Source organism: Pipra filicauda, unplaced genomic scaffold (genome assembly GCF_003945595.2).
Source record: "Pipra filicauda isolate LSUMZ 115617 unplaced genomic scaffold, ASM394559v2 scaffold129_size2064235_pilon, whole genome shotgun sequence".
Classification (NCBI taxonomy): Eukaryota; Metazoa; Chordata; class Aves; order Passeriformes; family Pipridae; genus Pipra; species Pipra filicauda.
In genome coordinates this window covers 339,418-359,007 of record NW_024103762.1, presented here as the reverse complement: position 1 = coordinate 359,007, position 19,590 = coordinate 339,418, and the positions used below count along the sequence as shown (strand labels likewise).

At 41.0% G+C, this 19,590-nt stretch overlaps 1 protein-coding gene across 2 annotated transcripts; it reads right to left on the bottom strand.

Annotated features, from left to right (window-relative positions):
• Positions 1–16,144: 16,144 nt before the first annotated feature.
• Positions 16,145–19,289, bottom strand: ZFAND2A (zinc finger AN1-type containing 2A). 2 transcript variants are annotated; one of them, XM_027726226.2, is made up of 6 exons: positions 19,133–19,289; positions 18,463–18,557; positions 17,654–17,782; positions 17,301–17,452; positions 16,699–16,788; positions 16,145–16,289 (listed from the first exon to the last, which is right to left on the bottom strand). In XM_027726226.2, the coding sequence occupies exons 1-6, from the start codon at positions 19,185–19,187 to the stop codon at positions 16,280–16,282; spliced, it is 531 nt and encodes a 176-aa protein (XP_027582027.1). In that variant the 5' UTR covers positions 19,188–19,289; the 3' UTR covers positions 16,145–16,279. The 2 variants fall into 2 exon arrangements, with proteins under 2 accessions (XP_027582027.1, XP_027582029.1); XM_027726228.2 differs by lacking the exons at positions 16,145–16,289; positions 16,699–16,788 and having other exon boundaries at positions 17,297–17,452.
• Between the last annotated feature and the right edge of the window lie 301 nt (positions 19,290–19,590).

Here is a 19,590-nt window from a genome sequence, read left to right as displayed (position 1 = left end):
TGGCCACAAAAGACTTGACCTATAAACAGAAAGGCCACAAGACGATGATGGCTGAATTTGAAATAGATATCAGATATTCCTGCAGCTCAAACAGGAACTGCAGGGTGGGGTCCGAGGCAACTGCGGGTTAAGGAACAATGTCATTTTAGTCACATCTTCCCCACAGAACACCAAATATATCTTCTCTCAAGAGAAATGCAAGCATAGCATGAGTTGCTAAACAACACTTAACAAGACATCTCACACCACTGGGCTGCAGCACACGTAGCCCTTTTTCTTCATTATTTTCACTTTTGGAATTAGCCACAGTTACTCGTGGCCTGTGGACTGTCAGTGAGCATCATCACACCTTCAAAGACAACTATTTCAGACAACCCTGAGCTGAAGGAATGGATAATTATCTTGGCAATGCAATTCTGTGAATTGAGATACATCTCGAGTTTAAAGACAGATTAGGTTTGTGTAATCTTGACACTTGACATGAACAAATAACTTACTTGGGGTTACAGGAATATACTTTCCCAATTGTAGGTGTTGCTTATTTTGGTTTTATAGGAATAAGCTCCTTTCCCCTCCTCCTTCCTTCCAATACAGGGATCAGGTTTTTGATCAAGACTATGGTAGAAACCCTTTTACTACCACTGTAGAACACAAGTCAAGAAAGTCTTTGTGCAGAAGTTTATAATAATAAACAAGCAGCAATAGCAAATGCCTGCTCATACATGCTATGAAGTAGTTTGTTTCTAAGTGATCACTTTCAGTAATACACAGTGAAATCTAGGAAAGATCAGATTACTATAGTATGAAGAAAATATTTACTCAACTCGAAACAACCTATTGCATGTTTAAAACCAAATTAACAAATCTAAAATACCTGTTGAGTTCCCTACTGTTCATATTTTGGTACATGCTTATGAACTGTGCCTGAAATTACTAGATTTAAACACACTACTTACTTCAAATGCAAAGTACTCTCCCAGCTGAAAAAGTGGCACACTTATTTCCAAAACCTTTTTTTTTTTAAACAGTAACTGTACAAAGTAATATTTGCAGAAATACCATAAAACTTCCATGTATTTATATACACAACATGCTTTCTGCAGCCCATCATCTTGCAAATAACTCATTACTGTGGCTTATCCATGAACCAAATAGTTCTGTGCTAAATGTGTTGTTTAATTTTAAAGAGCATAATCATCAGTAAACTAAAACTTTTCTATAGAGGAAAGGGGGACAAGAATTTTGATACAACTTCTTCACTTTTTTCTCTGGTCTCTCACAAATTGTTCAGTTGTTTAATTTAAGGAAAGAATTCCATATGCCTTTCTAAAATGCTGGACTGATGACAACTATGAGATTTAAAAACCTGTTTATCACAGATGCTTCCAATCTTTGCTATAATACTCTATATCAAGTCTCTAGACAAGAAAAGTCTAGTATTACAAAAAGCTTACAGAAAAGAGGGGAGGGAGAATAATCAAAGAACATCTGAAACCATTAACTGCTTTTGAAAATACCTTAACACAAGAATATCTTGAATGTAGAGTATAATTGAATATCTAGAAACAAAATAAATGCAAACAGCACAAATGAGCACTAATTTGGACCTCATGCAACTGAAAGCAACAGCCTTCCCTCAGCTGTGTAAAAAGACACAAGAAAAATATTTATCTGAGACCATTTTAACACGTTAAAGAGATGCTGCAACTTTACATACTTTTAAGTTTTAGGAGATACACTAAATACCAACTGTGCAGGCACAACATCCACATCTAGAAAACGCAAACTCAGTCAGTCTAAAGATAAAGCTTGATTCATCTATGAAAAGCATTACATGATGGGAGGACATGTGACAGGGAATTTGAATCAATGAGTCAGGTGATCCCAGATTCTGTGCAAGACTGACATAATACGGACAAGATGTAAGAAAAGTCACCTCTCCCTTTGCAAGTTTTAAAAAAAAAAAAAAATTGAACACAAAGTTTCACAAGAAAATGCTTGTAAAATTTCAGACTAAGTATCTGTGTTTCAAACAAAATTCACTGGCTGTACAGTGCAGGCTCTAATCTTTTTTCCAGCCATCAAGTTATGTTAGAGTATAACTGAATTTTTTCCCGTGTAAGGATTTTGCTGTATTCTCTCATCTGTTTATTAAGATTGCAAAAGGGAAAAGGTTGTCTGGATAATTTTAAATGGTTAGGATTGTCACATAAAAAATGTGCTAAAGAGTGGTTTACCGTAAGTAAAAGCATGGCAAGTTCAACCCTGATTATCATTAATTCCATTTGAACTTGTTTCTGCATAAGTAAAAACAAGTGAGTGCATGAAGAATCAGGTTTGAATTTTAATAGCTATCCATGAAGGTGAACCAACGAATTAATTTGATTTTGATTGAAAACAACAGAGAGAAGGGGTTTTGCTTTTCATTTAAGGGACAGCAATGCCTTCTCAGGACTGCAGACCGTGCAGGATTAGCTCCACTTTCAACCCAGTCTCCTACATCCTACTTCATTTACTTTACATATGTCCACTAAATTCCACTACAAAATCTAAAGATGATTGTCTGAGTCTCACAAAAATCGCCTGCGTGTTTAGAATGGCTTTTGACATTCTTCAGCCCCTGTGATAAAACCATATTCAAGCTTCCAGCCCACTGTTCCAACAGTCTGCTGCAGGTATATACAGAAGTTTCGAAGCTCTAAATTAACAAACTACTGAACTGTTCATTACCAAAAAGTAACACCCACTTTCTCTAAATAAACATTTAATGCAACAGGGTAAACCTTTCCAAAGCAGCAGCTTTGCTTACAAGTTCCAGCTCACTTGACCTGCAAGCAAAATCACTGAAAAGGTTTATTTAAGACCTTTTCAAATTGCATTGAATGTGTTTTCCGAAAGGACTCTTAAAAAACTATGGGGAAAAACCACATAGTAGAGAAACAGGAAAATTATTAGGATATTGTTAAATTATCCTTAGAAATTGGAGTTAAGGCGATTTTTACAGAAGGAGCTCAGTGTTAGAATTGCCTAATAGTGCTGGAGATAGATTTATTTTCTGCCTCAGCAGGAGAAATATTTCCTTTCCCAGGCATTCTCTCAATAGAAACAGTAATATAATGGCAAATAAGATTTTCTTCCTTTCATTCTCTCTCCATTCAGAACTACAAAAGAGAAATAGCCTGTACCCGGCTCCAGAAACCTTTTAACTCTTGTGCTCCAGAGTGAAGTGCACACAGCAAACTAAGAAAGAAACCAAGGAAAGAGCTCACTTAAACAATGTGATAATAATCCAAACATCCACCTGACAACTGAGTATCAAGGTGGGAAGAAGATACAGACAGTGACGTGTGGGAGAGCTTACTTTATAAACTTGCTTGGTTTTTAAACAGATAAAGTCAGAATTACTTCTGATATTGCAAGCTAATTCTCTAGAACAGTGAGAAACATGACATTGTGATAATTAAAGATGCCTGATGAGTGTGACACTGTTGAAGTGTTGTGGGATCAGAAGCACAAACTTGCTGGCAGAGCTGCTGCTAAAGTTCACATCGGATCACACAGAACCTGCTGCATCCTCAGCCCATAACACAGGGCCCATGAGGATCCATGGAAAACTGTCCCTGTCCCTTGCTAGATTTGTGCTCTTCTTGACTCCCACTGATAACAAGTGAGACCTTTCAGGTCTTTGTCAGAGATTTTATTACAAGACCTATCGGATCAGGACAGTTGGCTGCTCCTATTCTAAGCCCAAACCAGATCATGACTTAATCTAGACAAGTCTTTGTAAGGAAGATAACCACGTTTTAAACAGAGCATTGCAAACTTCAACCACGAAAACAAACTATTTACAAAAAAAAAACCAGCCTCACAAGTTTATTAAAAATGCCTTTAGAAAATCATGGAGTACAGGCTTGAAAGCCATGGAAGATGAGAATTTCATAACAAAATAGGAAAAACTTGTCTATTCCAAAGGTGACTTGAAAAAAGGACCAGCCAATGAGGTACATGAAGGATCCAAAGTCCATGACCAATTTCAATGGTCTTTGTATTACAGTTCAGTGTCACAGTTCTGTAACCACTGAGTCATTTTACACACGGGTAAATATGAATAACTCCCATTTAGGATGCAGTACATAATGTAAAGGTAGGATGGAATGACAGTTACTAAAAGCATGTATTTTCCCCACATACTTTAGATTTTCTATTCTCTTTACATAACCTCTCTGCTCCTTTTTAAGCGATGTAGCTCTAAGCCTTCAGTACCTTCCCTGAACAGCTCTGACATCTTTCAAAATGTAGGATGGTAGGAAGAGCTGTCTGCCCTTATGTATATATGCTGTTTGCAATAGCCTGGTTTACAGATTATTAAGATAATTATTAAGATAATGCTGAGAAATTTAATAAAACACTGGTTGATGATCTTCCGTTTGATGTCCTATAGAATTCCTGTGGGATTCAATTAGAAACAGGTAAATTCACTCAGAGTCTGGTTCCCCTGTCAAATACCTTCATGCTTGTACCCTCGATATTTCAGGCAGCTTCTAAAAGTCAAAAGATTAATTTTCTGTTCTAATTACTTGTTGGATGTAACAGACGAGCACTTTCCAAGTATTTATTAATCTGTGTGGCTTTGATCTAATACCCAAGAGCCATTTTATCTCTGCTGTAATTTATTAACATACATAAATATACACTGTTCTTTCATGTGGTTCACAATATTGCATCTAAACACAAAAGGTATTTTGAAGGAGGAAACTCCTAGTTTCTTGTTTATACTGTGGAAGCACCCAACACCCCCCTTTTATCTGCACCAAAACATTGGGAGGTTTTAATTTCTGAATCTATTCCACTGATACAGAAAAAATTGTATTTTATAAAAATCCTCATACCAGACTCACATGTTATTTAGAAAAGCAGTAGCATTCCATCAAGCCCAGGGAAAACAGCTGCTTTTTAGAATAAACATTTTAAATATCCAAATCTGTGCCATTTTTTATTTTTTTGAACAAATTAACATTAACAAAATAGTACCAAGAACAATAAGGAGGAAGTAACAAATCCACAAGAATCAGGTTTGCATTATTATGTTACACAAAACACACATCCAAGTTTCAGGCCCTGTCATGAACAAATGCCTTTGAATGCCCATTTCTCTGCACTTTATCCTGTATCAGAACGTAGCAAACATCCTTTCAAGCTTACAACTTAATTTCTTGTCAAGTGAGTGCGTTTTGTGAAATCAAACATGTAAAAGGACTTTTTTTTTTAACTGAAGTTACACATATTTTGAGGTTTCGTGCCAAATTTTCTACATTCGACAATTTGGGCCTTCTCCAGCCCTTTTCATTGATGATGACTCTGTCTGTGAGGAGCTAAAAGTCATTAATACAGAACCAGAATAAAATCATTACTGAAAAGGTGCAGAAAACAGTGTTCTCACTGGACTGGAGCTGGGTGACACACAGTCAAGCAGAACTTGCCTCTGCTCCTTCAACAACTGCTTGAAGACTCAACAAATTGAGCCCACAAGTGGGAATCCTGTCCTGAACTTCAATTTTGTTAAGATATTTGCAGCTAAGTCATGAAAGCAAGGATTTATACTGGAAATCCAGCAAGAACCATCGAGGAAGGTCTCACCACTAAGTAGAGAATGAGGGCTGAGAGGGAAAGACAAGTACGTGCTCCAAGAACAGAAGGAGGAATTTCCCCCTCTTAATAGCAAAGAAGGGGCTGTTGTGTTTCACCACCAAATTCCCCATTAATTTAATACCCTGGCTTTATTAATAAAAGTAAGGAATTAACTTTTAATAGATACAGATTAAGGCAAATACCCAGAATTAGGATGACCCTCTCGTTGGCTAATATGTAATGAAGAATGCACAATTCCTTTAAACAAAGTAAGAAATACACCACATATTGTTTATACCAAACACAGTTGGGGACGTGAGCCTTTCGCCTGGGAAAACCATCTTCAAAGTAGCAACTGTTTTCCCAGCTGTGAATACTCTTTCCTGGGAAATCTATTCGTACCATTACAAAAATAATTTTCAAAGGAATGTAAAATTATTCAGCCTAATCTATGCACATCCATATTTCAGACATTATTTTGTACCTCCTTAGACATGTCTGTTTACAAAAGGCCTACTATTCTCTATAAACACTATGTGGTGTCACAATTAAATTTACCTTTTTTTAAAAATAAATAAATGTCTTGTTAATTTAATAAAATAATTTAAAGCAACTCTATCAATATTCTGATGAAAAAGCGCTAGCAGGAAACAAATGTTTCAGTCCCATAACCAGCTGCCCTCAAAGTTTGTTGTTTTGTGGTTGGTTGTTTTTTTAAATTTTCCTAATTTGAGAAATATTGCATAAATAAGAAAGCAGATAAGCCAAGTAAGATGACACAGAGTAAGTCATAAATGCCACATGGATTTAGGGCTTCATAATTATTTTCAACTATCAGAAGGCCATTGTAGAACAAGCCAATAAGGAGCCAACGGGCCAGCAAACTTGTGTCTTTGTGCAAGTAAAACAACCCCAAATAAACCAAGAATAAACATTCAACTGAAAGGCAGCCTAAAGCAAAGAGAAATAGGCCCAACATTTCAATTACAGACTGACCAAAACCAGCAGATTAATGAGACCACACTAATGTCCACCCTGACATTTATCTTGGCCATTTTGAGAAATAGCTCTCACCCTCCCCTTTATAACTGGAAAACTGCTTTCTGCTGATGTATCCTTCCATCAAGGCACAGGGGGAGATGCAGGGATAGGGGAAGATGAAAGATTATGTCATCTTCTCTTCATAACACGGACAAAACTCTATTTGCATGTTAAAGATATTCTAAAAATGGTAAAAAAAAAAAAAAAAGAACAAGACAAGATTCTTATTTTAGGAGGTTATGCTAAATAAAATTAACATTTTGAGATTTATTTTCCTTTTTTTCCAATATTTAAGATTAGTTTTCTACATATTTCTTACAAAATAATTAAGGATTAAGCCACTACAGCAAAACTACACAAGTGCAGGAAGAATGGACAGTGGAATTGAAATGCAAGCAGTTTCCAAAATATATTTTTAACGTATATAAGACACAGTTAGTACTGGTAGTCTGATAATCAGAAGACAACCCTGCAACATCACACTAAGTTGACTTAATGGCATTTCTTACGATGGGAAAATATAAACCAAGTTATTTTGATGGTTACAAGATAAGCTTCCCATTAATTAGAAAAATAAATTAAGAGAACACTAAAGGATTACTGAGTTTGTTTGCAAATCATCCACAACTCATTATTTCAACAACAGACTTTGGGATGAATTAGTGGGTTGTCAAACAAATAAATACACTTTCTGTTGATAGTTTTACAGCATCTGCTGGATCCGTTTGCATCGATGTCTGGTCTGCAGTCATTAAACATTCAAATCACTACCCTGGTTACCTGATTACAAGCAGCATTAGAGATCATATCAAGGTAACATTCCTAATTATTCCACCAAGCTCCTGCCAAAATATTTCCCTCCACAGCTTAAACATAATTTTATGGGCTTTTCCACTGCTACAAGCAAACATTGATTTTAAAGAATCATTGTTTCGTGGTTTGTTTTCCAGCCTAATAGTTCTATATTGCTCTTTATGACAACCTCCAAACAGTTGAACAGAAAAACCCCTTCCCTACAGATTTAGTCATTTTCCATTTAGTAAACAGATCTTACTGTTTGGGCACCTGCACACTCTGATGAAAGAAACACCATTTGTTTATTTGCCATTGTTTGTACTATCTGTATGGAATCTCAAAAATTAAATTCCTTTCCCACTGATCCTGCCTTTATCTGAGGAAAATGATTTCTCCTCCTCCAACCATTTGCAATGCTGAATATAACAAGGAAACACAAGGAAACACCCACCGGCTGTATGAGCATTACCTAAAGTACCCTTCAACCATGAACAAGGGGATTTGATTTATAAAGATAGATTGTCTCTTAGTCATCGTAGTTTTCCTGGAAGTTACAGTGTTTACTAGACTAAATTGGGAAGGAACAGGAAATTAATACTGTTTGCTATGGATTATGAATTATGAGTCTTGCCTAATAGATGTTCTACTCAGAAAGAGTTCCTTACTGTTTTGTAGAAAGCAACCAGCTCTGAAAACAGCAGAAACAAGATCTACCCATAAATTACAAGATCATTTGATACATTAAGGTCATTCTGGGCAGAACTCAAAATGCCCTCCTAGAAAAAGCAGCCACATGTTGTTCCCTACCTACAGTGCTGCAACTGCTGCTTCACAACACTGAGGCAGCTCAAAGTCTGAAGGGTGAAGAAATCCACAACCAGAAGCAAGACAAGGGTAATTGCAAAGAAACCTTTCTAATGCTTCTCTTATTTCAAGATGACAAATTAACAATACTGTAAATATTTTTTTTTCAGAGAACTGAAACAAAATTAACTTGTCTCTGACAAGATCCATCAGGAAGTTGTTATTTAAGAAGCCACTATTTAACTTCAAACCACCAGCCTGGAAGACACATTTTAAATCTCTTTTCTTTATGCCTATGTTATGTGACAATTCACAAGAATGAACTCAACTGTTACACTGTCTAACATATAAATATATTACTAAACTACAAAAATCATTAAAAACCACATAAAACAAATGTCCAGGCACTTAACAAAAGAAACGACAACATTTAAAATGTGTGGTTATTGCCAGGTTAAACAGAACAGTAACATTAGGAAAATCAGTCAGAAAAACCACAAGGCTGAATTAAGTTTTAAAATTTGTAATGCTCAGCTTCACCAGAGATGTGTCATTTAGAGCTGCGTGGTTCTAAGATCACTCATGAAAACATTTATATTGGTCTTGAATTGCTTATTGCTGTTTAATGTAAACAGAAGAAACTGAGTAGATGAAAGTCAATAAAACATCAAGATTACTCTGAAAGGTCAAGCTGTCCCAAGGAAAAATGCCTTAGTCTGAAGCTGGGAAGAATTTTTGAAACAAATTTCACGAAGGAGTGATCAGCATACAACTAAATCCAGACACTTTAAACACAGCTCAACTTGCCTGCAGGTCTATACCAAAATCAATTAGAGATTTGTATTTTCTACTTTGGAGACTAAATTTGTTGTACCACAATAGAAAAAAAAAAAGTAAATCAGAGGAAAGTAAAATGACTTAATGAATCAGTGTCCCACCAAAGCCTTTGACTTCTTTCTACCAAACATGAGACTCCTTAGGAAAAACTGGAGTCTACCCATCCTTACTTCAAAAATGCCCAAAAGAGTTTTCTTTAATTCAGTTACTGCACTAAAGTCACTCACAGCTCATCAGAATCCAGTTGTCACGATTCAGGAATTCCTGCAGATCTAGCAAAATTCCAACTTGTTTTAAAGTAACAGAAATAAAACTAAAGAAAGTAAGGCTGCAGAATAAACACTCTCAGCAGTTGCCCTAATTATTTCTGTTCCAAATTTCTTATGTGTGGAACCTTCCACACTAACTGAGCATATCACTGCAGCCCCAGAGCTCCTCCTGATCCTGCTGTACACACAAAGCAATTTTACCTTCTTTTCTACTACGTTTTCCATGCTGACAAGGTTTGATGGCCAAAAGCACTTTAAAGCATAACTGCCAGCGTGTCTGAACCAAGATTTCACACAAAGCTGGGAGTATACACACTGAGTAACAATCAAACTGGAAAGCAGCTTTCTTTAACCAATGAAATAAATTTGTGTAAGATCTGCCTCACATTTTTCATTCTCAACAGTCACTTCAAATTAAAAAAAAAAAAAAAAGTGGTCTATTAACTTAGGCTTTTCTGCTATCAACAGTTATAGTTTATAAAGCTGATGCCAAGAAATGGCTTGTCATAGACCTTATATGGTATTCCCTTAAACTCATACTATATACATATTCAAGCCACTCACTGGCATCAACTTTTATGACTCTAAGAACTGTTGTGCCTAGTGGTGTTCCCTGACATTAAGGATTCTTCTTTCCATTTAATATTTGCTCTTTCTCTCACAGTCTGCACAGCCCACAAGAGCTAATCTGTGTGCTCCAAGGACTTATCACCTGACATCAGATGGTCAAAAAAGGCCTCATTTGGCAGAGGCTTGATGCCCATTTGGGATGTTTTGCAGTTTTACATGAAATCATACAGGCAATAAAATTTTCATTTTGATATTTCAATTTCACATGGTCTTATCCTGAAAAAATATTTTCAGTCAAACTAAATTATAGTACTGTGAATCTAAGGTCTATAATATACACCCTACAGAGGAAAAGAGAACTTTTCCCTCTTATTAAGCTCTAAATACAAAAATTTTCTATTTTTGCTTTGATAAAGATGAAACCTTTCCCTACTTGAGAAATTACTGCTGACTGCAAAACTGCAAGACCTCTGAATAACTACTGCCAATAGGTTGGCTTTTCTTATATCAAGCTTCACAAACCCTAAATGCAATACCTAGAGACACTTATGAATTCAAAAGTTCTTCAAAAACATTCTTGCCAACAAGCATAAACAAAGTCTAATAACAAAATAAGTACTAACTTTCAGTTACATGATCTCCATTGAGCTGCACATGTCATGATAAATGAAGTAACAAGCTGTCACATGTATTTTATGTTAGGCCAGGAAACATGAGAGTTTTTAAGAATAGGGCTTCTTGAGGTGACCCTCGAGAATTCCTCAGGAAAAATCCTTTGCCTTTCCATCTCTACTTCTTGACAGTGCCAAACTGCCTCATATTTCTTTGATCCTCAATCTACAGTAACCACTCAGAACAGCAGAACTGAATGGTCCTGTTTATGCACCACTGCCATCACAAAAAAACCACCAAACATTACACAGCTCTGCTTAAATAATGTCTCGATATTGCTAATTGCTATCTCATAAAATTAATTCATAAAGTGTTCAGGAATACAAAGAAAATGCTGACACCTTCTGGCCACTTGACATTCTGTCCAAAAAAAAAAAAAAAACCAACAAAAAAATCAAGAGGACTTCCAAGAAAACATCTTTCATGTTTTCCCAGCCACTCAGGATCACATGAAACAGAAGCTGCGTCGATATTGCCATATGACAGTTGCTCGGTGCCGCTTGGTTCCCCTTTCACCCACATTCTCTCACCCATTCTCTGTCTTTCACAGAAGCATCCAAAACAAACAGAGATCCCATCTGGCTTAGTTTACCTTTTCCTTTTAACTTTCACTCTAGGCATACTGCATCCAAGGAATTATTGCAACTGAATCAAACAGTACACTCAGGTTCAGTACAAAAAAATATATCCATATTTTACTGAATTAAACAGTCAAACCTGCAGATTTTGCTTCTGCTTCTTCTTCTTCTTCTTCACTGGTTCAGTTTCTGGTTCCAGCTCTTCCTTTTGGGCCACATGTTGCTTCAGCTTTTTTCGTTTTTCTGCCTTCTTTTCTTTTTTTTCTCCATTCATTTTCAGCATTCTGAAATAGAATTGTTCTGTAACAGAAACCACGACACTGCAATTAGAACCCTTGTTAATATTAAATACCAGTCTCATATACAGACAGTTATACTATAATTACACTGGTATGAGAATTACTTGTGACTACTTAACTATGAAATGTATGTCTGGGCTGAATTTTGATTCATTTTAGAGATCTTTTCATGTTTCCTTTACGTTACAGATAAGCTACTGTAAAACTCAAATGTCAGTCTCCTGTAGGAGACTCAGCACTTATTCTCTTCTGAGGCCTGGTTGTGGAAAATGCCTCACTGACCCTCCTGGTAGAAACCCCCCATAACTGATGCTGTGCTTTCTGCAGGTCATAATGCACCATATTAAATAGTTTGAATAACTGTCTACCTCACATAACACCAATCAAAACTCTCTCATCTCAACATACATTAATGTGACTATCAGTCATCTCAATAAAATACATATGCATGCATACACACATACAAGCAAAAATAAGCCTATGTGATCACTAAACAGTTTTAAGCCATCAGTTCTGTTTAAATTGCAAGCTTTTCTATTTTCACACAGATTAATGTGGTAAAAAAATGCTTAAAGAATTGCCTCATTAGTTTTATTTTAATTTTACACTGGCATAAGGGTGAAGGCAAACAGGAGCTGCAGAAAACTCAGTTCTGAAACCAGGTCTAGTTGTAAGTCCATATAATTTCTCTGCGAGAAAATCTGATTTAAGTGGCTTTCCACAGCTGCCCCAACACCGTCACTTTCTGTTTAACAGCACAAAGGCAACTGTTGGCTCAATCACAAATATTTACCTTGAAACACGCTGACAGATAAAACAACCCACAAATACGCTTTGGCAGGTTCCCAGTACAGCAGAACCCACCAAACGATGGGTTTGGCACCTCAGTTAGAGATACCAGGACCAGGCCAGGCATGGTCATGCCCTGGGCAGGAGGGCACCACACAGCCAGCACCCACCCGCTGGCTTCCCAACACACGACCCCAGGTTCACTTCCCAACGCAGGTCCCGGGATCGCTTCCCAGCCGGGATCCCTGGGTCTGCTTCCCAACACAGACCCCTCGGTTCACTTCTCAACCAGAACTGCTGTGTCTGCTTCCCAACACACGAGCCCTGGGATGCTTCCCAACATAAACCCCCAGAATCCCTTCCCAACACAGACACCCTGGGTTCACTTCCCAGCACAGGACCAGCAGGATCGATTCCCAACACACAACGCCTGAGACTGCTTCCCAACAGACCCTCGGGTCCGCTTCCCAACACGGGACCCTGGGTCTGCTTTCCAACACAGACACCCCCAGGTTCGCTTCCCAACACACAAGCCCTGGGATGCTTCCCAACACACACTCCCAGGTTCATTTCTCCCAGCACACACCCCGCGGTTCACGTCCCAACAAGAACCCCCGTCTCTGCTTCCCAACACAGACCCCTGGGATCGCTTCCCAACACGCCCCGACCAGATTCACTTCCCAGCACAGCACCCCTGGTTCGCGGCAGCCCCTCAACCACCGCCGTGCACGTGGCCGGGCCACCCCAGCCCTCCCGCAGCCCCGGCCGCGCAGGGACACCCCGGTGCTGCCCCTCCTCCCTCCCCGAACCCGCTGGTCCCGTGTGGGGGTCCCGGTCCGCCCCCGCCCGTCCCCGCGCACCTCCCGATCCTTCACATTCAACGAGCCCCACGCTTGGCGCCGCGGCCCGCCCCCTGCCTCCCATTGGTTACACGGGGAGAACGGAGGGCTCTGGTTGGTTCCCGGCACGCCAATCTCCCCACCGGCCAATAGGAAGCGCCGCTCCGGAGTTAAAGCGCCCACCGGGAACACACGTGCAGGGGAGCGATCCACCGGCTTCGGCGGGGGAGTGTGACGTCATCTGTGTGCGCCGGGATCCGCCTAGAGCACCGCCTCTTGGCCTGGGTCATTCCGGGGATAGGGATCATCCCTTGGGCTGATAGGGATCACCTGTGCCGTGACAGGGATCAATCCCATGGGCTGACAGGGATCACCTGTGCCCTGACAGGAATCATCCCTTGGGCTCACAGGGACCCTGACAGGGATCATCCCATGGGCTGACGGGATCACCTATGCCTTGACAGGGACCCCCTTGACTTGACAGGGATCCACTCGCATCCTACCAGGGATCCCTCGGGGCCTGCCAGGGATCTCCAGAGCCTGACAGCTCCCACCCCTCCCTGTCCATAGAAGCCAGCCCGCTGCTGTCGGCACAGCAACTCCTGTGGGGGCCAGGGCCGTGCAGACACGGGGAGATGTGGCTCTCTGGAGAATGGCCATGATCCCCTTCAGCCCACAGATCCTAAAGGCTCCATGTCTGAGAGAGCATCACCCGTGTCCCGACCGGGTCTGAGGGAATGTGTGGGAAGAAGTGAACGGTGCGGTTTGAGAGGATGACAAAACACCTCCAAGAACAAGGCTTCCAGGAAGCAAATTGGCTTCCATGTTTTCATTTTCTATAAATACCACGTGCACAAACATCTCCATCTCCCCTTGGTAATTTAAGGACCAGAATACAGCGTACAAACACACTGGTAGGTGAAAGCAATTTTTTCATGACAACCTGAAACAGTTTTTGTTTCCCTTTGCTTGGATCCCAGTGCCAGATCAAATGCTCCATGTGGTAGCAGGTGCTGGTGACAACAGCTCCCCGTTGGGCAGAGGCATCCTTTCACACCTCTGCATCCTTCTCCCGTCCAAAACTTCTGCAATTCTGCCCCTTCCACCTTCTCCCCAGACTGTGAGGTGCCATCCCGTCCCCCACCCATCACTGCTGGGCTGGGCAGAGCCTCTTGGCTCTGGTAGATGTCCTCCACCCTGTTGCTCCCCTTAGAAACCCTTAGAAACCCCCTCCCATAGCACCAGTGGGGTGCATGGCACCACTGAGGAATGGGTGGCCAGTTATAAATTATACAGAAAAAGTATAAAATGTATGCAAATGTATAGAGAATGTATATAAAACAAAATGTATATAAAATGTAGCAATGTGCGAGGGCCGAGTTATGGCGTTAGAGCACATGGAATAATCAGTAGGTGGTGGCACCTAAAATTAAAGTTGTAATTTAAGCTTTTGCTCCAATGTGAATAGGGAAAGCGTGTCATCTATGTTTAGACTCCCTAAAATAAAGATCATTTTATTGCATATCCTATTGTGACATCCTGTGGTTAAACACAGTATTACAGATACTGTCAAATCACAATTTTGGCTGCATGATTGCATAAAACAAGATTAAATGGAATGAACAGTGGTAACTCATACCTACATTACATATTCAGTTTGGCCAATTAGCAATGATCTCCAAAAATTTCTCCAAGAGGAAAAATCACATTGGGCCAAACATTAATATGGGATAGCACTGATATTTGTTCTGTGTTGGCCAGAAATTACATCTTCCCTTTCTTATGAAAGGCCTACAACTCAAGGTGTTGATTGCTTATATGCCATCCCTGTGAAGGGCCATAAATCTACATTTCCTCCTTAGGCAGCCTTTGTACTCCAAGAATTAAACCTGGTCAAAGAGAAATGAGGCACAAGAGTCTTTGCACAGCTGCAGTGCCCCTCAAGGTTGCACAAAGCTCAGGCATTAACTGCACTTACACTCACATCTCTCACACTATCATCAAAGATTATTTTTCCCAGGTCAAAGAACTCAGCACCCTCTGCTCTGCCAACTGCTCACCCTCCCACCTCAGCAGAGGAACCCTGGACACTCATAGCTGCAGGGGACTGAAGGGACTGCAATTACCCCCCAGTTAGTCCTAAGCCAACACTCCAACCCAGCAGCCCCAGTGTGCAGAGGAATGGCTCCAGCCACACATGAAATTGAGGTCTTGACCCCCTGACATCAGTAAGCCTTGGCATTTTTCTCACAATTAGTTGGATGAGAGGTCTACCTAGATCCCAGCTGGGGAATTAGCATTGTTCATTAACAGCACATTTCCATCTCATCAACCTACAATATTTCAGGCCTCAAGCAAAGCAGCTGGATGGTCATGCAGTTTTAAAGAGCCAGGACAGCTGATCAGGGTAATAGATGGAGCATTATCTGTTATGGCTTCATTTGTTTAAGCTTTTCAGGAAGACTGCAAGAGTAGCCTCCCCAGACAGTGCTGCATTTTGGCCTTGTTCTCATTACATGAGACACAGCTAATGCTACTTTCTCTGGCTTCCTTTCCCCCTCCCCCAGCTGCAAAATACACCCCTGCAAATGTAGATATCTGTCTAAGGGGCAATAAATGATGAAGAATTATACTGCACATGCCTCTGTGAGCACCAGCTTTCAGTGAGTGAATTGTTCAGGCAGGGCCTAGAAAAACTAGGCATGGATTATAAATCAAGTACTTCTAATGACATTCAGAAACCAAGAGGCAGCTTATATAAAAGTTGCTTCATGGTGATGTTGTTTGTCACACAGAACAGTGCACTGTGTGCTAGATCACTTCCAAAGGGATTGGGACATAGGAGAGCAGCTTGTATTTCAGATTTTCATTTTGGGGAACTCATAGTTCAGACTTTGCATGACCTAAGCAAAGCTGGCTGTGTTTCATACTAATTGTAATCTTCTTTCTACCACCATTCCCCAGTTTCCTCCATCAAATATTTTTCATAGTATTAAAGTTCTTATTCCAAATATAGGAACAAATAACGTTGGCTTGGAAAGTTTATTGAATACACAAAACATTCTGATACAAAAATAAGTTAATTGCATAGAAATTTAAAGAGAGAGAGAAAATATTAAGTTTAGACAGAGGTTTGATCCAGATATGAAGAGCCTCTACTACCTGCACCTGAAAGACATAAGAATGCACTGTAAGGGTTACACAACTAGAACTTTCATTCACAAGGAGATATAACATGCCAGGGAAGAGCCTGGGCCATTGTTTTCATTTGTGTGTTTGCTGTGCTTTCCTCAGCACTCTGATGACAAACCATTTTTCCAGAACTTGGCCAAGCCTCACTCTGAGCAGGTGGGAGACCAACCTGCAGTTACAACAATTTGATGTCCTGATGCTTGTGTCTATTTAGCTACTTTAATCACTCAGTATAGAGAAGCAGAGATTTACTTGTGCTGCCAGAACCCCTCTACTGCGTTCCCAACTCTAGAGCAGCTGGAGGTATGACAGTGGCACTGCTACACCATGTTGACACCAGCCTATTTTTAAGCAATATTTGTCTTTTCCCCTTGACAGCTCATACCTGTTGTGCTGAAGATTCCCATTAGATGGCACTCCAATTGCTCCCGGGGATTTGAGGGCAGTGTGAGAGGCTCTCATCAGAGCTGCATATCTACAAACAAACACAACCAGGCTCAGCACCTATGCACTGTCTGTAGCTTCACTCTTTCGTTCAGTTTAATCATCTGCATCTGTCACACAAGTCTCACAGTCCTATTGCACAGAACAATGAAGGTACATCTGCCTGCAAGAGATTTTTATTACAATTAAGTTTAAACTTGGCTTCATAGTGTATTGATTATTTTTGGTTACTTCGAGGTGCTGGGCATAGCTTTAGGATTCTAGTATTCTGATCCAAAGCGAACTTGAGTTGGCCAGTGCCTATTCTTAATTAGGAGAGACTGACACCAGTAAGCTTGGAAGAATTTAGGAAAGCATTTTACAAGCTTTTCTCCTTGCTCACAGGCTTTCAGAAATTAAGCTGGAAATACCAAGAGGAAATTGTGGCTATTTTATTGACATGAGGGGTAGTTTGGACAATTCCCTATTTGTCCAAGCTCCCCACCAACCTGATACCAGCTCTGAAATCTCAGCTTGAGCTGAAGTACCCTAAGTACAGCTTACCCTGCTTTGGAGGTGGGGTGGCTGCTCCCTTTGCAGTCATGATCCAGGGGATGCCGATGTTTTATGCAGAAGTTGAGGCCACACTGTTCACAAAGCACCTTCATCATCTCTTTCCTTTTGCAGCCTGGCTTTAAGCACTTGTTTGTGAAGATCTGAATAAGAGAGGAAAGGAAGTTGGCAATGTTTGCTTTCTGTGAGCAGCTTCCCAAGCAATGACCAAGCTGAAGGACAAATGTTCAAGAGCCCTTAGAATTAGGATGAAACAGAGCGAGTTTCTACACATTCTGCTGTCAGAAGTCCTAACTTCACAAGCATTAGGAAGGCAGTTTAGACTACAACAGCAGTTTCCTTACCCTCTTTTGCTGTGCTGGATTGTATTTGCAGTCCTTATCCATGTGGGCTCCAACCACAACATCTGGTATTTCCCCCTTCTGCACTGGGATAGGTGCATTACAGAGTGGACACACTGGGACCTGCACATTCTAAGAACACACAACACAGTTTAGAACCACAGAATCATTTCAGTTCAAAAAGACCTTTAAGATAATCAGGTCCAAACATTAGAAGTCCAAATCAATTTTTCTCTCCTTTCCCTTCCCTTACCCATGGGTAACAGAAGTGTATTCACAGGTGTTTCATGTTCTCATTCACTAATGCTTTTAAAGATACACTTCCCAACAGCAGCTGCAAATCACTACCCAAAAAATAGACAGACATGCTTTGCAAATCAGTTTATAGCAACATATTTGGTAAGTCGACTTTAAATATTCTTCTGGGTTTTCTAGAATTACAGCCTTTGAACACATCAAAGCCCAATTATAGGCTAGAGATCACTCTATTCTATTCTGTAATTTCATGTTTGCTGTCCTTCAACTTAAAGAACTTGGGCTGCAGAAGGTTTTAGGCCATAATATATTACTTAAAATATAAAGCAGTCCTCTCTGGGAAGCTGCAGTGTAAGTGAAAGAAAATAGAATCTAGCAGTACTAACCTCTGAAATGTCATGTTTCTATCTATCTGAAATTCAGATGTGTCATTAACTTGCATCTTGTGGCTCTCCCATCCCTTTTTATTGAAACCACATGTCAGGTGTCAGACCAGCCTTAATAAATGACTTAGCAATTCTGCAGGGTGAATTCCTGACTCACAGACAGGAACTTACCTTCTTGTAGGCAGAGCTGCACTTGTGGTCATCGTAACGGATGTGATCTTTACAGAACACTTCCCCACATGCATCACATTTCAGAGGAAGGAAATCTGCAAGAAGAACAAAAAAAGAAAACAGATTCTCATGGAGCAGAGCTAACAGCTCTAAGGGTACTCACAGAGGACTACAAATAAATCCTAAAGCAACTAATTTTTGTCTAGTCACACTCCAATTATGTCGAGAGAGAGCATGCCATTCTTTATAAATATTACAACTAAAAAAAGCAAGAGTGACAAGTTTTCCTTGGTTTTATCCACAGCATTAGACAAACACAAGCCACAAATACCTCAGGAGCTCTCTGAACACAGAAACTTTAATGAGGCCCTAGTCGAGAGCTTGGAATTGAAGTACAAATCCAAAGCCCACACTCGGAAGTCTTTTTATTCTTTAAAAACCATCCCTTAACAGTTTAACACGTACAAGAACAAAGCATACCGGGCTCTGCTATCACTCTTTCCCCGGACCTACTGAAGGGGGTCTCCAGCAGCAGCACTGGCATCTGCCACTACCCACAGCCTCGGGGTATAGGGACAGCCCCCCAGGACACAGGTTATCCCACCCTGACGAGCCCTCCCGGTGGATCCAGTCCCGGGGGTCGGTCCCCGTTCGCGGCAGCCGCACTTACCCAGCTGTTTGCAGGCGCGCTCCGAGCAGTGCTCGCCCAGCCAGGGGAGCTCCATAGCGCGGCGAGACCCTCACCCGAGGACACGGACCGAGCGGGAGCAGGAACACAACCCCAATCCCGGCGCCGCCGCCCCGCACCTTTATCCCTCGTCCCGCTGACTCAGCGCCCCCCGTGCTTAGTCACGCTCCCGCCGCCCGCCCGCCGACGGTGACGTCACTCCCGCCCGCGCCAATGGCGCGCCCCGACCGTGCGCGTGACTGGAGGGCGGCCAATGGGCGGCCGGGGAGGCGTGCTGAGTCATGGCAGGGGGCGGGGCCAGGAGGACGGGGCGGGGCCAGGGGATGGGGAAGGGGGTGGGTATGGGGAATGAGGATGGGAGTGAGGATGGGGAATGGGGGTGAGGACGAGTGGGATAGGGATGTGAACGAGGACGGAGATGGAGATGAGGATGGGGAGGG